General features: G+C 42.4%; 1 protein-coding gene across 2 annotated transcripts in view; it reads left to right on the forward strand.

Annotated features, from left to right (window-relative positions):
* PSTPIP2 (proline-serine-threonine phosphatase interacting protein 2) overlaps positions 1-19,125 on the forward strand; it is a 64,630-nt gene extending 45,505 nt beyond the window's left edge. For both annotated transcript variants that reach the window (XM_025428999.3, XM_025429000.3), the window contains 10 exons: positions 2,096-2,158; positions 7,735-7,833; positions 8,406-8,451; positions 9,272-9,351; positions 12,363-12,461; positions 13,252-13,348; positions 13,465-13,546; positions 14,871-14,905; positions 16,191-16,248; positions 17,492-19,125. In XM_025428999.3, the coding sequence (XP_025284784.1) occupies positions 2,096-2,158; positions 7,735-7,833; positions 8,406-8,451; positions 9,272-9,351; positions 12,363-12,461; positions 13,252-13,348; positions 13,465-13,546; positions 14,871-14,905; positions 16,191-16,240 (651 nt within the window). In that variant the 3' untranslated portion in view covers positions 16,241-16,248; positions 17,492-19,125. The remainder of the gene's footprint in view (positions 1-2,095; positions 2,159-7,734; positions 7,834-8,405; positions 8,452-9,271; positions 9,352-12,362; positions 12,462-13,251; positions 13,349-13,464; positions 13,547-14,870; positions 14,906-16,190; positions 16,249-17,491) is intronic.
* Positions 19,126-25,264: the final 6,139 nt, after the last annotated feature.

Consider the following 25,264-nt stretch of genomic DNA (forward strand, 5'->3'; position numbering starts at 1 on the left):
AGCAATATCACCCCTTGGGCCCTGGGGATCATACCTGTCAGGTTAGAGCCAGACTTCCTCTCTGGGGTCCTGTTCACATACAGATGCCAGGCATCCTGGAAGGCAGAGAGGAAGAGGAAGGGAGAAGGTCTGGCTAATGAGACTTTGTAGCCACCTGAGAGGTGCTTGAAGCAGGTGTTACATGCAAGTTGGACATAAGGAGGCCTGGCTGGGGCCTTAGACTATAAAATAATAACAGCTCCCAAACTGGAAGGATGGCAATGTGTATATTTGGACTGGAAAGGACCATGGACTAGACCAACATTGTTAACTGATCTGCTCCATGGAGCCTGGGAAAATTAGAAACCATTGACAAATAAACCCAGCTCCTCCTCCTGGCAGAGGTACACAGGCACTCATGTGAACTTCACAACTTCCTGTCTGTGATGGCAAAGACCTTCCCGTGAGTCTTTGCATGTGGGGTTCATGTCTGTTCTCTGTGTCTACAGTGTCTTCACTATTAGCAGATGCATGGCCACCTCTTGGTCCCTCAATTTCAGCTGAGCTAGATGACTTCTTGGTTCTCTGAAGACCTCTGACCCACCACCCTCAGGGGAATTTCATGTATTCTTCAAAATTTATATTTGAAGTTACACCATCCCAAACATTCCATTCGGATATCTTAAAAATCTATCCAACCATGTTTGTGTTGGTAACACACAAAAATTTAATTGTCCAGAAGAAAGGGAAACCACATTTGAATATCATTTGCAATATTATTATTTTGCATTATATATTTTTGCACAAGAGCAGTGCCATAGTTCACTTTGAATTATTGCATCTCTCAGTCTTTTATAAACCGATTTGGTTTTATGGAGCTATCATAAGGGGTTAGGGTAGTGATTAGAGGATAGGGTTTTTTTTTTTTTTAAGATTTTATTTATTTATTCATGAGAGACACAGAGAGAGAGGCAGCCCCCTTTGGGGTGCCTTGATGCAGGACTCTATCCCAGGACCCCAGGATCACTCCCTGAGCCAAAGGCAGACACTCAACCACTGAGCCACCCAGGCGTCCCAGTGTTAGGGGTTTCATAAAGCTATCATAAGAGGTTAGGGCAATGATTAGGAACAAGAGCACAGGAGTCAGGCTGTGCCCAAATCTCAACTCTGTTACTTGCTTGGGTAAATTAATCCACCTCAGTTTACTGTCAAGAAAATGGGGATAAGAATACTCAGAGTCATTGTGATGCATGAAAACCACTTAACACATAGTAATATCTTTTTTTTTTTTTTAATTTTTTATTTATTTATGATAGTCACAGAGAGAGAGAGAGGCAGAGACACAGGCAGAGGGAGGAGCAGGCTCCATGCACCGGGAGCCCGACGTGGGATTCGATCCCGGGTCTCCAGGATCGCGCCCTGGGCCAAAGGCAGGCGCCAAACCGCTGCGCCACCCAGGGATCCCAACACATAGTAATATCTGATAAATGAGAACTACTATTACCTCTGAGACCTACGTTTTTATTATTTGCTTCATTATTTTGTGTAGTGAAAGTGTTAAGATCACAGCCACAAGAAAGAAATTGCTCCCAATTGAACTCAACAGAGTCCGTTTCCTGGATTAGATGGAGTAAAGGAACACCTTCTTCTAACTCTCCTTACGCATTTCTTTCCTTCATACTGCCTGGGCTCCTTGCTGATTAAGAATTTGCCATTTCTGGATGCTGACATAGGTTTACAGAAGAAAGACCTCTTTTAAAATATGAATGGTGCTTTAATAAAAGTCTCAAAATCCTTTTTGAAACCTAAATTCCTTCATCCAGATTTCCTGAAGACCCAGTTCCAAGGATCAGTGATTCTGAATGGTGGCTGCTCAAGTTCAAAGGCAGGTCTCCCCGTTAACCAGCCATAAGACCTGGGCTAGGTTGTTCAGCCTCTCTGCTACACTTTCCTCATTTGTGCAATGGGGATAATTAATAGCACACATACCTTCCAAGTGTGTGAGGACTAAGTGAGATAGTTCACGTTGAACACATAGTCCTCAAGGTAACTTGTGGTTAACAGTAATTTGTTTGTTTGTTTGTTTTATTAACAGTGCTTTGTCCTTTCTTCACAGACAGAGCTTTTAATGGATACTGCCCATAAACAAAAGAGCTTACAGTTCAAGAAAACCATGGATGTGAGTCTCTTTATTTATTTTTAAAAGATTTTATTTATTTGAAGGAGAGAGAGAAAACAAGTGAGGGGAAGGGAGAGGGAAAGGGAGAAGCAGACTCCCCACCGAGCAGAGAGCCCAACTCGGGCTGGATCCCAGGACCCTGAGATCATGACCTGATCTGAACAAAACCAAGAGTCACACTCTTAACTGGCTGAGCTACCCGGTGCCCCCTGAGTCTCATTTTATTGCCTTCTTTATGTCATGGTGACATTTTCTGAAATCCTGTGCTGTGTAGGAGTGTATTCCTGAAAATAACATTTTAATAATTTTTTAAAAAGATTTTTATTTATTTATTCATGACAGACACACACAGAGAGAGGCAGAGACACAAGCAGACAGAGAAGCGGGCTCCATGCAGGGAGCCTGATGTGGGATTCTATCCTGGGTCAAAGGCAGGTGCTAAACCGCTGAGCCACCCAGGCGTCCCAACATTTAAATAGTATTATTCATTACTGCAGTGTTTTGGGGAGACAAAAACCCTTAGAAGTTTGACTTTTCTTCTTTTTAAGGCCTTGCAAAGACTGAGGATAAAATTAGATGGAAGAAACAAAATAACAGGGCCTTTCTGGTAACCTGAGAAAATCTATTTAAATATTTCAGGCCAAGACCAAGGCATCTATACCCCCCATGGCACCACTTATCTTGTTGGATTTGAGCTTTTTCCCTGTGACTATTTTGAATCTTTATTTCTTACCTATTTTACTGAGTGACCCCTTCCTGTTTCAAGATCTGAAAACTGTAAAAGCCTTACTTAACTAATTTATTTAAAAAACACTTAACAAGACAGAGCTAAGATAAATTACGAGAGCCCTCACTCTAGCTTTTATGAATCTGTTCACTTGGACACAGTGAACTCTGGTTTTGCAACATCTGTGACTCCATATCTGTACAGAGGTATCATGATATACTCTGACTATGACATGGTATCTGGTAACCCAGTTACAAAAGAAAATGTCACCATGTTGATGACATGTGTGGTCTCTTCTGCATCATTTTTTCCCGTGATGCACAGCACCTCAAAAGTAACTGATAAATAGGGAGTGATGTTAATGTAATCACAGAAATAGTGTTGGAGAGCAAATTTGTTCCTAGACGTTCTATGTTTTGAGCAGTCTAGGGTGAGATTTCTCACAATTGAAGGGAAAGCCTTAGTGAAATATAAGTTTCTTGACTCTCTCTTCTACCTACATGAACAGCCATATCAGTGTTATAAATTTTGCTTGGACTGTCAAAAATGATTTCGAAAACTCAAGAGAAAGGAAGACTATTGTATTTACTCATATTTTGCTTACTGTGTCTTTTTTTTCCCTCTTGATGTTTCAAGGTTCCTTCTTTTATAGCTTCCTTTTGCTTCGAGAATTTTTTTTGGTAGGCTCCATGCCCAGTGTGGGGCTTGAACTCACAACCTTGAGATCAAGTGTCACAAGCTCTACCGACTGAGCCAGCCAGGCACCCCCAGAGAATTTCCTCTAGCCATTCTACAGAATGGTCTGCTAGCAACAAATACTCTGAGTGTTTTTTCATCTGAAAGTGTCTTGATTCCCCTTACAGTGTTAAAAGCTATTTTCACTGGATATGGGATTATGTGTTGACAGTTCTTTTCTATCAGTACTTGAAAATGTGCCACTTTCTTGTGGCCTCTGTGGTTTCTGATAAGAAAGCTACTGTGATTAAAATTGGTTTTCCCTTATTGGTAAAGTGCCATTTCTGTTTATGTTGGTTTGTTTGCTTGTTTGTTTTTTAGTTTTCAGTTTACCTATGGGTCTTGTCATGGATTTCTTTGGGCTTATTTTGTTTGGGGTTTGATCAACTTCTTGAATCTGTAGGTTTACATCTTTTGTCAAATTTCAGAAGTTTTCAGCTATTTGTTTCTCCAAGTGCTTTCTCAGCCCATTCTTCTCTTCTTGGATTGCAAGGACACAAGTGTTAGATCTTTTGTTATGGTGCAAAAGATCCATGAGGCTCTAAGCATTATTTTTCCGGCCTATTTTTCTCTCTGTTGTTCAGATTAGGTAATTTCTATTGTTCTCTCTTCCGGTTCACAGACCTGTTCTTCTATCTCTTCCACTTTTTTTTTTAATTCTTTTTTTTTTTTTTTTTTATTTATGATAGAGAGAGAGAGGCAGAGACATAGGCAGAGGGAGAAGCAGGCTCCATGCACCAGGAGCCCGACGTGGGACTCAATCCCGGGTCTCCAGGATCGTGCCCTGGGCCAAAGGCAGGCGCCAAACCGCTGCGCCACCCAGGGATCCCCTATCTCTTCCATTTTTAAGCCATGCACTGAGTTTTTTATTTTTAAGAGTGTAATTTTTTTTTTTTTTAGTTCTAAAATTTCCATTTGGTTCTTTTTTTTTTTAATTTTTGTTTATTTATGATAGTCACACAGAGAGAGAGAGAGACAGACAGACAGAAACACAGGCAGAGGGAGAAGCAGGCTCCATGCACCGGGAGCCCGACGTGGGACTCGATCCTGGGTCTCCAGGATCGCGCCCTGGGCCAAAGGCAGGTGCCAAACCGCTGCGCCACCCAGGGATCCCCTCCATTTGGTTCTTTAAAAAGATGATTTTATTTATTTGAGAGAATGAGAGAGAGAGCACACAATCGGGGGGAGGGACAAGCAGACTCTTGGCTGAACATGGAGCCCAATGCAGGGCTTGATCCCAGGCCCCCAAGATCATGACCTGAGCCAAAGTCAGACATTTGACTGACTGAGCCCCCAGGCACCCTACCGTCTGGTTCTTCTTTGTATCTTCTCTGCCTTTGAAGAGCTTTTCTATTTCTTTGCCAAGACCATCTATATTTCATTTATTTTAAGTGTGTTTGTAATTGCTTGTTGAATATATTTATGATGGCTGCTTTAGAATTTTTGTCAGGTAATTCTAACAATCTCTGTTATCTTGATGCTGGCAACTTTTAATGGCCTTTTTTTTTTTTTTTTCCAATTTCAGATCTTCCTCATTCTTGGCATGATGAGTGATAGTCATTTGATTTTCGACATTTTAGGTATTATATTGAAAGACTCTAGATCTGATTTAAATCTCTGTTTTAGCTGGCTTACTCTGACACCATTCTAGCAGAGGGCAGTGAGGTACTGCCTCATTAGTCCTTTATGGGGGTAAAAATCTAGCCTCCACTGAAAGCACAGTATGGCTCTGTAACTACTGGGAGGTGGTTTAAGTTCTAAGTTCTGAGCTTCCACTAGACTTCTCTGACACCACCCCAGCAGACAGGGGGTGGACCTCATTGTTGTGAGGTAGGGTGGTTGAAGTCCAGATTGCCCACATGGTTTCCACTGGCACTGTGTGTAGGGCTGTGTTATCTCCCAGTGGGAATGAAAGTTCCAGTTCCCTATTTGTTCCTCTCTGACACTACCACGTCAGGGAAGTTGGGCATCTCATTATAGCTTGGTGAGAGTGGAAGTCTAGATGGCCTTTGCTGGATGTGTAGGAGTGAGGCCACACTCATTTTAGGTGGTGTTTGGCTGCAGTAGGATGGTTACTTTCTAAAGGTTTCTCTCCTCAACGCTGTCCCTTTTCTGGTCTTTTGGCTAGAGAAGGCAGGTTTTTGTTGGGACTTGCGTCTATGCTCGTTGTCATTCCCTCATTGCTTGGCTTCCTTGGCACTCAGTCTGCAATATATGAGGCAAAAGGAAAACCCAGAGAACTTACATGTAGGTCATCCTTCTGAGACCAGAGTCTAACCAGGTTACCCCCTTCTCTCTACTTTTCAGAGTCTTATTTATTTATTTATTTATTTATTTATTTATTTATTTATCTAAAAGATTAAAAAAAGATTTATTTATTTATTCATGAGAGACACACAGAGAGAGGCAGAGACACAGGCAGAGGGAGAAGCAGGCTCCATGCAGGGAGCCCGATGTGGGACTCAATCTCAGGATCCTGGGATTATGCCCTGGGCCGAAGGCAGGCACTCAACCACTGAGCCACCCCAGTGCTCCAAGGAAAAAGATATCTTTAAAAAATATCTTATACATGGTTTCAAGAGAGATGACAAATGGGGGAAAATATTTGTAACTTATATAACTTATAGCCAGGTAGTATTCCTAATATGGACTGAGCTCTTAAAAACCAATGAAAATAAAGAATGCTCCAACAGAAAGTAGGTAAAAATCATGAAGTAGAAAGACTAGACCATCTTAGTGGTCATGAAATATAAATACAAATAAAACAACTTTATGCTAACATTTTCTCCTCTAGTCTTAGAAGTCAGGCATATCGTCTAAGTTTGGTATTGGTGAGAGTGAGGAAATTTACTCCACATAACTGCTGGTGGGAGTTTCAGTTGGTGTGGTCATTTTGGAAGGAAGTTAGATACATATATATTCTTTCACCAAACAATTACACTTCTAGGTATTTGACCTATGTAAATAAATTCATACTATCCAAAATAAAATCAGCATATTTTTATGTTACAAAAAAATGGGAAACAAGATAAATGTCCACCAATAGAGAGACAGCTAAAATTATGGTGTGTGTGTGTGTGTGTGTGTGTGTGTGTGTGTATGTATGTATGTTTGTGTATTTACAACCATTAAAGTGTTCAGCTACAGGGCTCATGCTTGATATAGAGAAATGTCTGACATATTGTTACAAAGGAAATTGTTGCATGAACAGCTCGTGTGCTTGTAATTATGAAAAATTATGACATTTCTGTGTGTGTGTAGTGTATATAGGGAATTCTTTGGTTGTTTACTGAAAGGTTAACCCCAACTGAATTGCAGAGGAGATGCCAAGAAATCCAAGAACGCGCATGTAATATTTGATGAGCACAAACCATCTCTGCAAATGAGTCTTCATTCTTAATCAAGCAGTTTTCAGGGGCCAACATTTTTATTTATTAGCTGATTGGCAGCTTTGTTATGCTTGAACAAGTTAAATCTTTGCTTCAATAGTTGAAACAGAAAATGCTCTGATTCACTAACTATAGTTTGAGAACTGTTTTCACTCTCATGGTAGTAATGTTAGCCCCTGCTAGACCACGGCCTACTTTTAAAGTACCTAAAACAGAACTCTTTAAATCAAAAAGGAACATTGCGGTGCTTAAGTGTCAGAATTGATGGTGGGCACGTTAGAATATCAAAGTGTCATTGTAATTACCATGGCCAAGTGATTGCATCTAAGTTTTGAGGCTTATATTATATAAATATTGGCTTATATTATATAAATATTGGGTTGTACATCTAACAGTTACATACCTATTTTCATTGTACATATTTCAAATCACATCTTTTGTTTCTGTCATTTTTTAAATCTCATGTACTTTGTATTGACCAAATAGGAGTTATTACTTCCTTGATCAGGTCGGCACCACATGCATAGTTTGGAAAAGGGCCAGGGAGCCTTCCAAAAAGAGATAAGGAGGAACATTTGCCCTCAGAGTGCCCACCACCTGGTGGTGATCCCAGCGCTAATCAGAGTGTCATGTTCTTTGCTGGGCTTAGTGGGTTGGTGTGGCTGCTTTGCAGGGTTGCATTCCACTTACCCCCTTTGGTTTTCTTTTGGCTTATAACAACAAAGGCAAAGAAGAGCTATGAGCAGAAATGCCGAGACAAAGATGAAGCAGAGCAGGCTGTCCACCGGAGTGCCAACCTGGTAAACGTGAAGCAACAAGAAAAGGTACCTGGGGGAGCCGACAGCCTGAACAATCTGAAATTTATGTATTTGAAACTAAAACCGAGTTAATAATCTTAATTTAAAATGGAGCTGCATCGTAAGGCCCTGACAATATTCTCCTCCAGGCTACCAGGATCCTCTGTACCAGAAAGTCCCTTGTCACAGTCTTGGGGTTTGGGGAGAGCTGGAGAAGTGTGGCCAGGGGTAAGGGAGAAGGGTGATAAGAAGTAGGGGAGGGGGTTTTGTTTTTTTTTCTTCTTTCTTCAAAACGCAAGTATTCTTTGTAGCCAGGCCGTCTCCTGCTTGGGTGTATAATCAGTTTTACATAATCTGAATAGAAGATTGTCAGCAAGAAGAGGTCAGGGGTATGTCTTTAGGAAAACACAGGGCATGGTGCTTGGTGGCTATTGCTCAATGGCCATAAGATTAGAAGGGAAGTTGAACAATTTGCTGAGAGAAACACAGGTAAGACGGGGGCTACACCGGGGGTGTCTTCACAGTCTTTGTTTTTAAGTCTGGTTTGCCTGTGGAGGCCTGGTTCAGTGTTTCTCCTCTCTCCTTCTTTGTCCTCACAGCTTTTTGTGAAACTGGCAACTGCGAAGACCGCAGTAGAAGATTCGGGTGAGGGGCTGTTCCCAGGGATAGGGGAGGATTGTTGTGGGGTTGACATTCAGCAGAATCTGTCCGGGAAGGTAGTTTTATATACCCCACAGTAATGTGTGCACAGACAGTGGGGTGACGGAAATTATCAGGAGGGAAGAAGGGAGAGAGGGAGGGGGAGAGGGTATATTAGAACCTGGGAAAGTGAGAAGAAGCAAATGGGAACCCCCCCTTAGGTTGTGGGCCTTACTTGTAATTGAATCGTGGTGGTAGTGGTGGGGTCATGGGCCAGCAGCTTTATAATCAAGTGCTCACTCTGATTTATTGGGAACATCTATCCAAAAAGCCCATTTCAGCCCTGCTGACTCTTTTCTGCTACGAAGGAAATAGCCAAGTTGTGAGGCCTTGTCATGGCTGAAATCTGAAATCCAAACCAAATGTTTGCAAAGCCTTCTAATCCCAGAGTACCTTGCAGGAGACAAGCCTCTCATGACCATGGTCACTTAAGTCTCTAAATCCAAAACCAAAGTAACTTGATAGTTCTCTTCTCCACACCTCTGACTGGATCATTTTCCTGAAAATGGAAAGGCATAGAAGCAATCAAGGCCGAATTAACCAAAGAGAACCCTGGCTGAGGTTCCTGCCAGTCTTCTCTCTCCTTCTGTGAACTATTTCTTGCCTTTTGCTTGATCCAGTGTCAGTGCTCAGAGCTCTGTGGGGCCCTGTGAGCTCACTACCATTCTGGCGAGTGTCATTCACCATCTGGGGCTAACCGGGCAGTGGGTGTGTGAGCCCTGGTCCTGTGTGGTTTCTGAACCCAGGCCCCTCCCCTGCATTGCAGACAAAACGTACATGATGCAGATCAACACTCTGGACAAGGTCCGTGAAGACTGGCAGAGTGAGCACATCAAGGCCTGCGAGGTACAGGTGCTGGGGAGGGAGGGGTGGGTCTTCCTTGAGAATCTGGAGTATCTACTCGGGCAGACCTCAGTTCTCATAGAATTGCCTGAGGGCAAATTCGAAATGAGAAGTTTCAGTGGAGGATGGAAGGAACTGAAGTTTTCCCCCCAGATCTCATCTTTCTGCTGCCTCCCAGTCCTGACCATTGTGTCCTACTCTGCTCAAGGACTTCCTCTGATGTTTGGTGAGCCCAAACAGGACATAGCCCAATGAAGTAGCTAGGTGGGGGTGGGGGTTAGGTAATTAGCTTTCCAGAGCCTCACCTGACCTTGCTCTTCCATAAGGACTATGCAGACTGAAGGTGAGCAGGCTTTAGAAGTTTTTACTCTCCTTACACCTTTCATTTCACCAGTTCCCCACCCCCGCTTCATTTTCAGCACATGACCTCGCTTACAATTTCCTGGAGAAAATAGAGATGTAATCTGGAAACTTCCTCAAGTTTCTTTTTTTTTTTTTTAATTTTTATTTATTTATGATAGTCACAGAGAGAGAGGCAGAGACATAGGCAGAGGGAGAAGCAGGCTCCATGCACCGGGAGCCCAACGTGGGATTCGATCCCGGGTCTCCAGGATCGCGCCCTGGGCCAAAGGCAGGTGCCAAACCGCTGCGCCACCCAGGGATCCCTTCCTCAAGTTTCTTTCAGCCTTCTATACTTTTTCTTACCAACACTTCTCAAAGTGAAGTCCCAGGACCTGTAGCATCAGCACCACCTGGGAATTTGTTAGAGAGGCAGATTCTCAGACCAACTGCAGCCCTACTAAACAGAAGGTTGGATTGGGCCCAACCCTGTGTTACTAAATCCTCGGGTGATTCTTATGCAGATTAAAGTTTGAGAATCGCTGAGCTCCACCCCCCACCCTCTTTTTCTCCTGTTAGTCAGAAAGGATCTGCTCCTGCCCTGTCAAGAGCCCACGCCACGACCTGAGCTCTAGCTGCCATCATCCAGCTGTCTTTTCCTCATGCCCAAGCACAGCTGCCTTTATTGTGAATTTCTATCGTTATTTGCTGCACAACTCAGCTCATTCTTGGTTTTAAAATCTATGGGCTGTTGATTCCCATCTGCTACCCTCTCCTCTCTTCACAGCCAGGCTTCTTAAAGGAGCTGTCTTCACATCCTCATTGCCTTTGCCTTTCCCAGCCTTCTGGGCCTGGGGATCCCCACCCCCCACCCGCCCCACTCACTGCTGCTCACTGGAGGAACCAGTGATCTCCATGGTGTGAGGTGCAGCAGGCTTTTGTAGTTCCTGATCTTATTTGACCTGTATCTACTGTCTAGTACTGTGGGTCACTGTCCCCCCTCCTAAAGCACTCTTGTCAGCTTTACTTCCTTGACTCCACACTCTCATGGAAAAGCCTAGAATAAGGCCCCCCCCTTTTTAAAGATTTTATTTATTTATTCATGAGAGACACAGAGAGGCAGAGACATAGGCAGAGGGAGAAGCAGGCTCCCTGAGGGGAACTTGATATGGGGACTCAATCCCAGAACCCCGGTATCACACGCTGAGCTGAAGGCGGACACTCAACCACTGAACCACCCGGGGGGCCCCAAGGCCCCCTTTTTAAGATTTAAAAAAATCCAAAGCAATATCATATACATTTTATGGACACATACATATTATAAAAGCTTGCATGGGAATGATAACGTTTAGGAGAATGGTTATTTGTGGGGAAGGTGGTCGAAATTGGAGAAAGCACATAAGCAGTTCAAACAGAATCTGAGGCACAATATGGCCAAAATTGTTGACCGAGCTAGGTGGTTGATATGTGGGTATTCATTACATTGCTCTCTATGATTCTGTCATGTGCAATATTCTATAATAAAAATAATGAGAAATTTTAGTATTTATATGCTACCTAAATACTAAATATACTAATATAAGCATATTAAATAAATACTAAGTACTAAATAAATTCTAAAATATATGCTACATGTAAATACTAAAAGGTTTGCAGGTGAAATGATGTATTTGGCTTCAAAATACTCTGAGGAGTAGATGAGTTGGTAAGCATATAATAAAACAGAATTGTTTGTGAGTTGATAAACATTTAAGTCAGGGATGGGTACGTGGGCATTCATTAAACTGTCTCTTGTGTATGTGTGAAGCTTTACATTATAAAAAGTTTTGAAATGTAATAGTGTTATATTCAACACTAAAAATACATTAATGTATAACATCCACTGTTGAACAGAATAACATCCACTTTATAGAATAATTTGATTTTCCAAAAGTTGATATTTGCTTATATCCAAAAACCTATTGTTTGAGGATTGACCTTTTTTTTTTTTAAGATTTTATTTATTTATTCATGAGAGACACACACAGACAGAGAGAGAGGGGCAGAGACACAGGCAAAGGGAGAAGCAGGCTCCATGCAGGGAGCCCGATGTGGCGCTCCATCCCAGGACTCCAGGACCATGCCCTGGGCTGAAGGGAGGCGCTAAACCTCTGAGCCACCCAGGGATCCCTGGGATTGACATTTTAAGAAAACCTTTTTATTAAAGAAAATTTAAAAAATACACAGAGATAGAAGGCAAGGGCGGGTTCCCCCATGTTCTCATGAAGTAGCTTGAACTATTCTGACTGTCTTGCTGATTGAATTCAGGCATGGAGCAGGGCAAAGTTTTGAATTGGAGGCTCTAGGAAGCTGCCCAGGTGGAGATGCCTGTTAGGCAGTTGGAAATGTGAGCTGTGATTCAGGTTAGAACCTTGCTATCTAGTTTTGTCATTACCTCTTACCTTAGAACTATATCCAGTCCTGTTTGTGTTAATACCGTATTGAGAACACCATTTGCATTCTTTGCTTGCATTAAGAGTTGATGAAAAAAAAAATAGAGTTGATGAGTTTCCTCACAGGTGGGGGCAAGAAGCTTACAGATAATGAGGGTTGATAGTATTTCTTAAGTCATAGCCAGTCTAGATAAATGTGCTCTTTCTCTGCCTGTGAATGGACATGTGGTTATGTTTCCATAGATTTTTGAAGCTCAAGAATGTGAACGAATAAACTTCTTTCGGAATGCATTGTGGTTACACCTGAATCAGCTGTCACAACAATGTGTCACGAGCGATGATGTAAGTCAGAGGTATCCATGGGGGATTCATTAGAGTGGAAGGAACCATAGATATTAGTCCACCCTCCTCATTTGAGGCCCAGAGAGGTACAGTGACTTGCCCAAAGCTCCAAATGAGTTGATAGACCCAATAAACGCCGACTGCCTGACTCCTAGTCTGCTTTGCCACCATGACTTTCTCTTTAAGGAAATCAGAGAGCAGGAGAGCAGAGAATGGAGATTCAGATGCAGGTTTTGTTGTTGTTGTTAAGATTTTTTTTTACTTATTTATTCAAGAGAGATTGAGAGAGAACGTGGGAGCAGGGGGAGGGGCAGAGGGAGAGGGAGAAGCAGACTCCCTGCTGAGCAGACCACAAGCGTTCTCTTTGTTAAGAAATAGCCACCCTCACTTAGATGGGACATTTGCTTTAGAAGAACAATTAAACGCCTAGAAAACCTGTCAAATTGACTAGAACTTTTTTTTCCAAATTAATTCCATTATCTTTGCATTTGTGTGTAGCATTGGTCTTGGTATCTATTTCCTTTGGCCATCAGTATTAAAAAAAAGAACTGCGAGGTATTTATGCTGCCACAGAGATACATTTCTTGCCATCTTTAAAACAATTTTAATAGCAGATAAGCATCAGAGAAATCCCTTTATATGGGTCATGTAAAAGGAGACTTGGGAATGTCTCTTTTTCTTCTCAAAACAAAATTTGGGAGAATCAGCCATTCATCAAACCTGTTTGAATAAGCTCTGTTAAATTATCACCGACATATACCTCTAGCTTGATTTATCTTCTTTTTGTTAGATGTATGAAGAAGTCCGTAAGAGCTTGGAAGCGTGCAGCATTGAGAAGGACATTGCGTACTTTGTGAGTCACCGAAAAACTGGACAGACTCCACCAGGTGAATTGAGGGGCAGCGCTGGGGGGGTTGTGTAAGCATTTCTACTAGTCTTTTGTGTCACATGTCAAGAAGGGAAGACCTCAGCATCTTAATATTTTGTTTCTTGATTCCCCTAGCACCCATCATGTATGAGAATTTCTACTGTCCCCAGAAGAATACAGCTCCACAGGGAAAGGCTCCAGGGCCTAACTTAGCAAGGTAATAACCAGTTGCCTTTCACATGATGAAAAATACTTTAAATCAATGTGTTATCATTAGCGTTCTAAGAGGTATTAGAATTGGAACACATCTACCACTGCATTTGCTTAGAGGTTGCTAGATTGGGGAAGTAGCATTTTTAGGACAAATGTGAAGTGGAGTTTACCAGTCATAGTTTAAGGATGACTATATCATACTTGAGTGTGATTATTGCTACTCATGTATAAATCCTATACCTTTTTCTAGCTTATAGAAAGCAGGAATCAGCAGATTCTGGCCCCTGTGAGTCATCTCTGACCAACCTCTTTTAGTAGGGCCCAAGCGTAAAGAATAGATTTTATATTTTTAAATAGCTGAAAAAAGAGAAAAAGATACTATTGTGTGACACGTGAAAATTACACGAAATTCAGATGTCAGTGTTCATATAAAGTTTAATTGGAATCTGACCATGCTCATTCATTTACATTTTGTCTATGGCTGCTTTGGCATTCGAGTTGACAAGAATTGTGATAGAGGTGCCCTGGTGGCGGCAGAGCCTAAATCATTTGCTGTCTGCCCCTGCTGTAAAGGATCCCGATAGAAGAGAAACTTCTGTTTCACATGCAGTCAATTTCAAGGCTAAGCTGTTCATTTCCACTCCAGTTTTTAAAAAGAGAAGGGAGTATTTGAGGGGGCATTGCATGACCCCCATCAGTATTTTTTTTTTAAGAATTTATTTATTTATTCATGAGAGACAGAGAGAGAGTGAGAGAGAGGCAGAGACACAGGCAGAGGGAGAAGCAGGCTCCGTGCAGGGAACCCGACGTGGGACTCGATCCCGGGTCTCCAGGATCACAACCTGGGCCAAAAGTGGCGCTAAACCGCTGAGCCACCTGGGCTGCCCCCGCCTCCCCCCCCCCCCCCAGCCGCCCCATCAATATTTAAGGATGCCAGGCACCGTTCAGAACAGTTCCTGTGAATTAGCTCATTTCATCCTCACGGTGAGGTGAGAGTAGCTTGTATTTTCCATCTTTACATGTCAAGATGCTGAGGTGCCAGGAGATCAGGAAATTGCACTCACAGCAGAGATTTGGTCTGGGTTGTGGGGACATGGCTCCGTGTTTCCTGACTGCTCTTTATTCTGCTCGTCAGCATAATAGAATGTCAGCAGCCTGGATTCCCAAAGGTCAGTGGTATGGGCCTCACACTTCATCTGAACTCTCCTTGACTCTCCAGAACAGAAACCAGATCTGATTAGAGAGTGGTACACTTGAAGTGTCAAGTTAAAAATTAGAAAAAAATAACAAGCACTCATCTGAAAGACTTTGGTTTTCGTTTCTTACAGGAGAGGACCTCTCCCAGTTCCTAAAACTTTACCAGGTAGGACAAAGAAAGACCTTTTGAAATGCTTATGTCGTGTTCTGTCTCTCTCTTTTTGAAAAGATTTTATTTATTTGAGGGAGAGAGAGAGACAGACAGACAGACAGAACTACTAGGGGGCAAGGGCAAAGGGAGAAGCAGACACCCTGCTGAGCACAGAGCCCTGTGCAGGATTGGATCCCAGGATTCTGAGATCATGACCCAAGCTGAAATTAGATGCTTAACTTGACTGAGCCACCCAAGTGCCCCATCATGTTCTCTTTAAGTAGCTAGAATGTTGAAATAAAGGGAAAGAAGGGAATAAATAGAATCAAATTCTCTTGAGAATGACACTGTATCAGGATCTTAATATAATACTGTTTGCCAAAGAGTGGACTTTGGTAATCAGTGGTCTACTTTACAGCTTATTAAAGAGAATTCAGTTCTTGGAGTACCAAAAGAAACTTACTATAAGGCAGTCTTACCTAAGAGATTATTTCAACTTGAACCAAAAAAACAGCCAAGGGAGATATAGTTTCCTTTCGATTACACAGAAACATGACTGATAGAAGGCATAGATGTCTAGAGACACATAACCTGATATTATATATTTGTACACTGACCATAATTGGGTCTTCAACTAATCACTCTGGTTTCTTTTTCATTCAGAACTCCCATGATACCTGTGGGACAATGATACATTTTAGCATTTTTTTGTTAGTTTTATTCCTTGAATAATTATAAGATCCTTGAGGGTGGGCACTTCTCCCATATCACTCAGAGCACCTAACACAGTAGTGAGCACATAGTAGGTGCTCAACAAATGTCTATTATTTGAGTGAAAGAAAGATATACCTACTTGTGTTCAAGGGACTGAGGGAAGAGGCAACTCATGCTGCTTATGGTAGCTTAGTACAACTTCAGTGATTGAAGAGGAATTTCGGGCCTGAAATGATATCTTCGAAAAATATGAAGATTTAAATTATTTTATTTTTGTAAAACAAGTAGCACCTAATAAGGTGGGAGTTATTTATGTCTGTGATTGAAGATGACTTTGCTCTAGGTGCTGCCATTGGTACATGGATGACTAAGGGCAAAGCCATCATAGTAGTGATTTCCAGAATGTAGGAGAGCATCCTCTGGTTTGTAGTTATGACTACCATTTGTAGATTTTGTCGCCAGATATTTTCTTTTTACAAAAGGGCAGTCATTGGAATCTTTAAGTGGAATGTTTTGATTTCAGAAGGGCTGAGATCTTATCATGAAACGATATTAACTTAATGTTACTCTGTTCTGCCCGTTGCAGATGACCCTGATTATTCTTTGGTTGATAATTACAGTCTGATCTATCAGTAACATCAATGGTAAGAACCTTTAATTTTCACATAATCAAGTTGCATTTAGACTGGTGATTGTGTTTTTGAGTCTTTGAAGCTTTGTTATAAACACTGCTGCAGGCAGCAAGGCCTCACCTTAGGCTGGCCCCCTGATGCATGGGGTCCTGCAGGATGGCCTCTCTGGGTCCTGTACTGCAAGGGGACTGGAGCCCACAGCGTATCTATTTGAATGAGGAGATTCTCCCTTCATTAATTATTCTGTAGCTTGTTTTCTGCTCCTGATAAGTTTTTCCGTGGCTATAACACACTTAATGCTTAAGGCGATGTTTACAAACAAAACCCCGCATGATCTTCACTTGTGAAGAAGGTACTCCCCCTTCCCAAAAGAGGAAGAATCAAGTAAAATGAAGTTAGTGAAAATGAGGCAAATACTATCACACTCACTTAGTACATAAGGGCGTTGTAGGGGTCATCTCATATCAGATTATAACTGCTCCAAACTATCAAGCTACAAGGATTCTAAGAGCAGAACTCTGGAGCCAGCCATCACTGCAAAGGTGACGCGTTGTCTTTGGTTCTCAGGTGCTTGCAAGTCAATCTCAGTCTTCAGAAATGGGAAGGAATGCCTCTGAAGCCAAAATAGTACAAAATGAAACTCTACAAAATATAGTGTTTGTTTTTTAAATTTTTTTAAATTTTTTTTTTATGATAGTCACAGAGAGAGAGAGAGAGAGAGAGAGAGGCAGAGACACAGTCAGAAGGAGAATGCAAAATTTTTTGCATTTTTTTTTTGCATTGCAATAATAAAATGAAAATAAAAAATATAAAAATGTGTATTATTTACCAGAAAGCAATATTGTTGTCATCATAATCCATTTTTCATGACTTAAAAAAATTCATTTGTTTAAGAAAGAGCATGTGAGCCTGTGCTCTCATGAGCGCAGGGAAAATTGTGGAAGGAGGGGGAGAGAATCTCCAAGAGACCCTCCGCTGAACATGGAGCCCAACCTGGGGCTCCATCTCATGACCATGAGATCATGACCTGAGCCAAAACCAAGAGGCAGATGCTTAACCGAATGAACCACCCAGGCACCTCCATTTTTCATCACTTTTAATACATATTCTTTGTCATTTGCTTTCTTTGGCCAAGCATACTTATTCTTGGTGAATAATATACCAAGGTGGGAGTGAGGAGCTGATGTGAATGATTCATTTTTTTTTTTTTTTGAATGATTCATTTAAATGAAATTTCTCTGTTATTCTCTTTCAGAAAACAACCCTTTTTCCGGCTGGTGCTTCTATGGCATAGGAGGAGGCACTCAGAGCAGTAGAATCTGTAGCCAAGCTATGTCAGTCATGAAACTTTGAAATTAAACCTTGCTGTAATTTGTTGGTATTTTATATTGATTGTAGACATTTAGACCAACTGAGGTTAGTCAAGTTCTGAAATTAAAAAAAAAAAAAAGTTTACACATTGCCCCAGACTGAAAAAGTATCCTTTTCCAGTCAGCTACCAGCGCTGTGAATGAATTGTGTTCTCTCCTTGATCTGGGAAAGTCTCTGGGAAGAGCCTTGACTCTTCTTGGGGGAAGGAGGTGGCTGCAGAGGGGTCTGAACCATCAACCTATAGGAGCATCTTGGGCTTTGGGGGCAGCGTGGCTATAGAATGTTCTCAACAGCACACATTCTCTCAGTGGTACACAATTTTAAATCACCTTCCTTTTTGGCTGGAGGGACTTAGAGGCCATCTGATTATATGTTCTCATCTTACAGTTGAGGAAATGAGGCCCAGAAGTGTGAAATCCATTTCCTAACTGCTTAGGGACAGAACCAAAACTGGAGTGTAAGCTCATTCCACACCACCATTCTTACCAATCTTTCCCGTGGCTCTGGTATTCATGTTGAAATTTCAGATGTTAAATGTTTTTGCCAGTGTCTTTTCAACTGGGAAAAGTACTAGGGCTTAAATGTCAGATTTATTTTTAAATGACTCACTGTGTGTACTGAAGGAAAGGACACCATATTTAACTTAATCTAAGAAGCCAGTGATTGTAAAGCATGCCATTATTTTATAGACCACTGAGTTAGGTGGGGGAGTGGACCATTAACTTGTGACAGTTAATGGCCAAGCCTATTTGAATTTGATTTGCCAAAGTGTGAAAAAAAAAAAAAAAAAGGTACATCCTAGAATCAGTGCAACAGGATATTTTGACTCTGTTCCTAAAGTGAAGTCTGAAGCTCCCAAGCCAGGAGTCCTCAATCCTGGGTCTTCACAGAGAATCTTTCCCTTGCTAAATGCTGGAATTTTTTAAAGTGTCGATCTTCACCTTTCAGGGGTATTTAGGTCTTTCTTTTGGTGCCCACAAACAGCAGGGGGATTGCATCCCTTTTGCATAATATCCATACAGCATGAGAAAACAGTACAGTGTAGTTGATACCAAATTAAATTAGCACTGGTACTTATTCGGTATGTCGTAAAGTTCTGTTTGCAGAAAGAGCACAGGTTTTCTTCTCTTGCCTGTGCAATAGATTTTTCAGAACTATGCATAAATTTACTGAAACAAGATTGATTATTTTCCCCTATTTAATGTAAGGTGTTACTCAAAGTGGCAGCTTCTTCTCATGACAGGAAACTTGCATCAAATGAATATCCTTTTGAGAAACTGAAGTTTGCAAAGGGCCATTGACTTCCCCAAATTGAGCAGACTCAGGAAATTTTCCTTCGAACTCAGAACATTATATTTTTTAATGTTTTATTTATTGTTGGCAGCTCCTCAGGGATTTCACTTTTCTTTCTATTGGTCAGTGGAATTGATGTCAAAGTTTTATGAATTGAAAATATTTTTATTTTATTGCTTTTTCAGTTTGATATGAAGTAAAATAAAGGTTCTTGGTGATTTGGGATTCATTTTGCATTTTTGTGTTAACTACATCCTCTGTTCGAAGGCTGTGTGAAGTGCAGATGGTTGGTAGGGGAGGTAACACGCCGCTTCTCCCAATCCTTCCTTCAGGTATCAGGGCAAAGTCATTTCCTTGGGGAGGCACTGTCTTCACATTTGAGCTAGATTGGATCCCACTGCTGTGTTCTTCTCCTCTCCCATATTTTCCATGATATTGCATGATTCACTCTTGACATTCATTAATTGTTCAAAGTCTGGCTTCCCTCTTTGACAGTAACCTTAATGACAGTAGGTCCCTCTCTGTCAGTTTTTCCTGCTGTATTCCCAATACTTGACACAGGGTAGTAAGTATGAAAGAATTAGTAGCTAGAGGACAGCATGCCTGGGAAAACAACCAGCTGAGAAAGAAAATGGGAGTGTAAAGGGAACGAAGCCAGTCAAATAAACACACATTAAATTTAGTGAATATGAGCTACCCTGAAGACTGTAGGTATCTTTTTTTTTTAAGATTTTGTTTATTTATTCACGAGACACACAGACACACAGAGAGAGGCAGAGACACACAGGCAGAGGGAGAAGCAGGCTCCCTGCAGGGAGCCTGATATGGAACTCCATCCCAGGACCCTAGGATCACGACCTGAGCCAAAGGCAGACGCTCAACCACTGAGCCACCCAGGCATCCCAGTACGTGTCTTTTCTTAAAAGATTTATTTATTTGAGAGAGAGATTGAGAGAGAGATTGAGAGTGAGAGCGAGAGCGAGACAGACAGAGACAGAGAGAATGAGGTGGCTGGAGGGGCAGAGGGAGAACCAGGCTTCCTGTTAAGCAGGGAGCCTGACTGGGGCTCAGTCCCGGGACCCTGGGATGATGACCTGAGCCCAAGGCAGACCTCTAACCGACTGGGACACTCAGGCACCCCAAGACTATAGGTATCTTGATTTGAGTTCCACTGGAAGCAGTCCCTGAGATAAGGATTTGAGTGTGGGTCCTTTTTATGGGGGATAATCCCAGAAAGCACCAGTATGGGGTGGGGAGGTAAAGGAGATGGATGAAGGAGGGAAGGGAAGGGAAGCAGAAGAGCATGCATTATCAGGCCAGTCAGCACTGCGGGCATTGGAGCTTCAGTCTGGGGACTCCTGGGGTACAGTGTGGGACACATATCTCATAGATGGTTCACTGGTGGGGAGGGAGCTGGGATGTTCATTCCCCAGCTACCTTCAGTCACTGGTGGGGGGCCACCCCCAACAGGCATTAATTCCCTGGCCTTTCTGACCTGCCAGAAATCCAGAAATGCCAGCAGAGTGGGCTGCATTGGGATTGCCTGGAGAGTCCTTGGGAGGGGCAGTTCCTGGCAGTTGGAAATGGGCTGATGTTTAAGGAAATGGCAAGTACTGAAAGGATGTGGTGTCCTGAGAGTGGCTGACCTGTGCCTGGCTCAGATCCAGTTGTGCCCGCAGGAGTTTTACTCCACCCTGCCATTAATTCATCAAGTTCGTGCGCGTGCACACACACACACACACACACATACACAGAGACAAGGAGGTTTAGTATGCCAAGCTGTAGTCCCTTCCTAGATGGTCCTGAGTCTATAACTGATATTCATCGTCTCCTTCCTCTACCAGCTTGTTATAGAGTGAATTGTACTCTGCCTACAGCTCTCTCCAAATTGACATGTTGAAGTCCCAACCCTTCATACCTCAGAATGTGGCTGTGTTTGGAGATGAGGCCTTGAATGAGGTGGTTAAATTGAAACGAGATCTCTGGGGTGGGGCCCTAATCCAGTCTGACTGTGTAAGAAGAGAAAGAGACACCAACAGTGAGTGTGCACAAAGGGATGACCTTGTGAAAGACAACCAGAAAGCTTGCCGTCTGCAAGCCAAGGAGAGAGGCCTCAGAGGAAACCAACCAGTACCTTCGTCTTGGACTGCCAGCTTCTAGAACCACAAGAAAATGAATTTCTATTATTTAACCCATTCGGTCTGTGGTATTTTGACATGGCAGCCTTAGCCAATTAAACCACACATTCTAGATTCCCTTCACACTTGGCAAGTCTACTACTTGTCTAGGTTGCTTGACTGGTGAGATGACCCAAACCCTCATCCCTTAGCCCCTGATTATCAGGCTCTTGTCAGACCGTGTTTGCTGAAATTGTCAAGGATATTTGTTACCAGGCATGGCAACACTTAGAGGCACCCCAGTGAAACTCCTGGGTTCTAGATATATTCCTCCCTGTCCCACTTTCCTCATGATAATCACCTGCCTACTCCTGCTGGGACAGTTGCTCCTTTCTTGCTGGTCTATTGGCATGACTAGGCATCAGTCACAGCTTCAGTGGAAACCTCTCTGTGTCTCCTGGTTGATGCATCTCCTGGCAACCACAGAGAGCCAGGTGCTCTAGTCTAGCAGAGACTAAAGTTGAAGAGATGAGAAACATCAGTTTCCCAAGTGGGTCAATGTGATCTATGGTGACAGAGGCCACTCTTCTTATCTCTTTGCTCCCAGACCTGTGTTTTCTACCTATTGCAGTCAACATACAGTACCATACTGTGATCATAGAAGTACCACATAAGACTTCATCTTTAGGACCAGCACCCCAAACCCTGCAAGGTATTCTTAAGATGCCACACCTTTATAAGACCATTCTGACATTCTCTCAGGACAGCAGCTTCTAGGTGGTATATAGTATATATACAAGGTAGAGCCCATGGACACTTGCCCATGGTTGTACCAACTTCACTGTAAAGTGCAACTCTTGGTGTAACGTGTACATTCTCAGTGGGGACAGTCTTGCTCACAGTGGGGTGAAAATTGGTTCTTGGTGGGTAAAACAAATCTTACTCTTCTTGTGTCTAAAGCATAGATACACACATGGTGCATATACAGAGATACAGTGTAACTATGGTATTAAAATTTCTTGGGGGTGGCATTGGGAAAAAATTCTCTAAAAAGGCTCCATTGGGTAATGAAAAACAATTTGGCAGACACTGGTCTAAGGTGATGTTCTGTGGAATTTTTGAAAATAATGATACATGAGATACTCTTAGCCTCTGGTTAGCATTGCTGGCTAAGATGCTGCCTGCCAGCAGAGAAGGAGAATCTATTCTTGGAATCAATCCCAGTAGAGGTGAATCTCTGCTCCTTTTCAAGTGGAAGGAGTTCAATGGAATCACTTTCTGCCAAGTGGCTGATTGGTCTTCTGGGAGGATGATAACATGTTTAGGGCTCACCTTCAACTTCAGAGGCTAATTGGTCAGTTAGCAGTAGCCACTAAGGTGGGCCTGGTCAGTGGAGACCCCTGTCAGAGTCTTCATCTCCGCTACCACAGCTACTCGGTTCATGAGTCCACTGGCGTGATCAGGGATGGAAGCTGGCTAGACGCCACTCCTACCCATTGGGTGGCTCTGCACCTCCTTTGACAAGTAGTTTCTTGTGGGTGCTGGTGTAAGACACAAGGTACAAGGATTTCACATTCTGTTGCCTAGTCTTTTGTTTTCAGTCTTCTAACCCCATTCCCTGATCATTCAGTCAAGTCGTGTCCCATTGCCCAGCAGTCTGGGTATGTGCTTACCTGAGGCTCCTCCTCCTCATCATGCCAGGCTGATGACCCACTGTGTCACTTGATGCACTGCCCTCTGGGAGCACTTCTCTCCACCCTGGGTGGGGCTGTCACATAGCAGCAGTCCACATATAGGTGAACAACAATGAACATGCAGAGGTGATTTGATTTGATTGCTGTTGAACCAGGCATGAGTGTTTTTGCTCTTCTCCATTCACTGGGTTGAAGGAAACCTCCTCTGAGGCCACAGGTGAGAGCTGGAAGGAGAGACATGGGTGCAACACAGGAAGTTGGAAGAAGCGTCTGCATTGCCCATCTGCCTGGATTTGCCTCCACCTGTTCCAGAATGTACCCCCTGGACCTGACTCAGGGGGTCTACATAAGGATAAACTAGTTTATTTATATTTTATTTTTTTATTTTTGGATAAACTAGTTTAGAGTAGCATTATTTCATGTTCCTGTTTCCTTCATAACATTTACAAAATGCTTCTCTGTACATGTTACCATAGAGGCTTTCTGGCTTTCTTGTTAGTTAGTCCTAGTGACCTGAACTTGTATTTTCTTTGGTACACCAACAGCAGTCGACAATCAACCCACTCTGTGGTCCTTAGAACTACGTGTGACCCCATAGCTCTCAAATGTCAGGGGTGTTGCATAAGCCTGTCCCCCTGAATCCTGCCCTGAATCACCACATATAAGGCCAAGATAATTGTGATGTTTCAGCTTGGCAGCTACCACCGCTCCACTTCCATAAGCAATGGGATCCTTGTTACTGTCTGGCTGGGAAGGGGGCTGATTCCAGAATGCCACCCTCACATCTGAGGGTGATACTGTCTTCAGTATCTGATACTATTCTGATACTGTCTTCATCTGGGTTCCTCGAGGAGGCCTGGAGACCAGGACTTGAGATCAAGTAGTTCATTTAGGAGATGAACCCAGAGCACACTAGCAGTGAAACGAGAAGTGAAAAAGGTAAGAGAGGGAAGTGAATAAAGACTGTGTTATCAAGGAAGTTGCCATGGCAAGCAACTGGAGCTGAATCCCACAGGGGACTCTGGGGAACAGCAGAGAACACAGATTGCAGTGTTAGTCCATGACAGGTGTCAGGTATGTGTATTCGTTTTCTAAAGTGGTGATAATAAGATACCACACGACAGCTGGCTTAAACAACAGCCTCCCAGTTGTGAAGTTTAGAAGTCCAAAGTCACGATGTCAGCAGAGCTGGTTTCTTCTGAGGGCTGTGGTGGAAGGAGCTGTTCTAGGCCTCTCTCCTGCCTAGTAGATGGTCATCTTACCTCTATGCATGTTTCTGTGTCCAAATGCTGCTTTTGTATAAGGATACTTAGTCATGCTGGATTAGGGCCCACCCTTAGGACCTCCTTTTAAAAAGATTACGTCTCTCCAGATCCTACCACCAAATAAGGTCACATTCTCAAGTACTGGGAGTTAGGACTGCAATATACGAATTTGAGAGATAACAATTCAATTCATAGTTGTATTTATATGCCAACTCCCATTGTCACTGGTTGAGGGCCGCTTTCAATTTAGGGGAATGCAGTATTTCCCTAGCATCTTCAGCCTGACATACATGTGGCTCGGAGGCAAATATGTGACAATTGGCATTTGGATCTGCATACTCAGAAGTCATAAATGCCAAGGAGATATGAGTGGGACACCAGCAATACCTGATGCCTTGAGGGTGCAAACAACTAACCATTTCTATGCCATTTAACTGTTTTTTTTTTTAAATGGGGAAGATTATGAGAGAGGAAATGATAGAAAAAAGATAAGTTTTATGTGTTTTGCTTCCTATGGAAGCAAAAGTGTTAACAGAAGAGACCCTGTCTTCCAAAAAGAAATGCTGGCTGGGTATTTTTGGTACTTGCACCGCCAGCTAATTGTTTCAAGAAACTGAAAACTTTAGAAGTAACATGATTTCTTCATAGTTTTTTAAAAAATATGTTTAGTAATCATGAATGATGAAATAATTAATGCCTCATACAGATTGAGGAAGTAATTAACTGTAGAATGAAGGACTTCTCGGAAATCGTGTCAGGAGGTGTCGCCAGTGGAGAATTGCCACCAGATGGCAACAGAGTCTCTGGAATCTAATTTTGTAGGGGCATTTGAGAAAGGTTTACCCCAGGGCTCATTCCTGAAGCAGCTTTCACTGAACCCCTGTTATGGCAAATACTACTCCTTTTATGAATGCCTGGTAATTTGTTTTAAATTGGAATTTTTCTCATGAGATTGAAAATTATTTTAAATTCTGAAAGCTGCAATGAAAATGAATATAACCCATTGGAAGGAAATTTTGTAAATATTTATTTTTTAAATTTAATTAGTTTCAGAGCTAGAGTTCAGTGATTCATCAGTCTTATATAATACCCAGTGCTCATTACATCACCCAGTTGCCCCATCCCTCCTGCACCCCTCCCAGCAACCCTCAATTTGACTCCCATGACTAAGAGTCTCTTATGGTTTGTCTCCCTCTCTGATCTTGTTTTATTTTTCCCTCTCTTCCCCCATGATCCTCTGTTTTGTTTCTTAAATTCCACATATGAATGAGATCATATGATAATTGTG

This window comes from Canis lupus, chromosome 7 (assembly GCF_003254725.2).
Source record: "Canis lupus dingo isolate Sandy chromosome 7, ASM325472v2, whole genome shotgun sequence".
Classification (NCBI taxonomy): domain Eukaryota; kingdom Metazoa; phylum Chordata; class Mammalia; order Carnivora; family Canidae; genus Canis; species Canis lupus.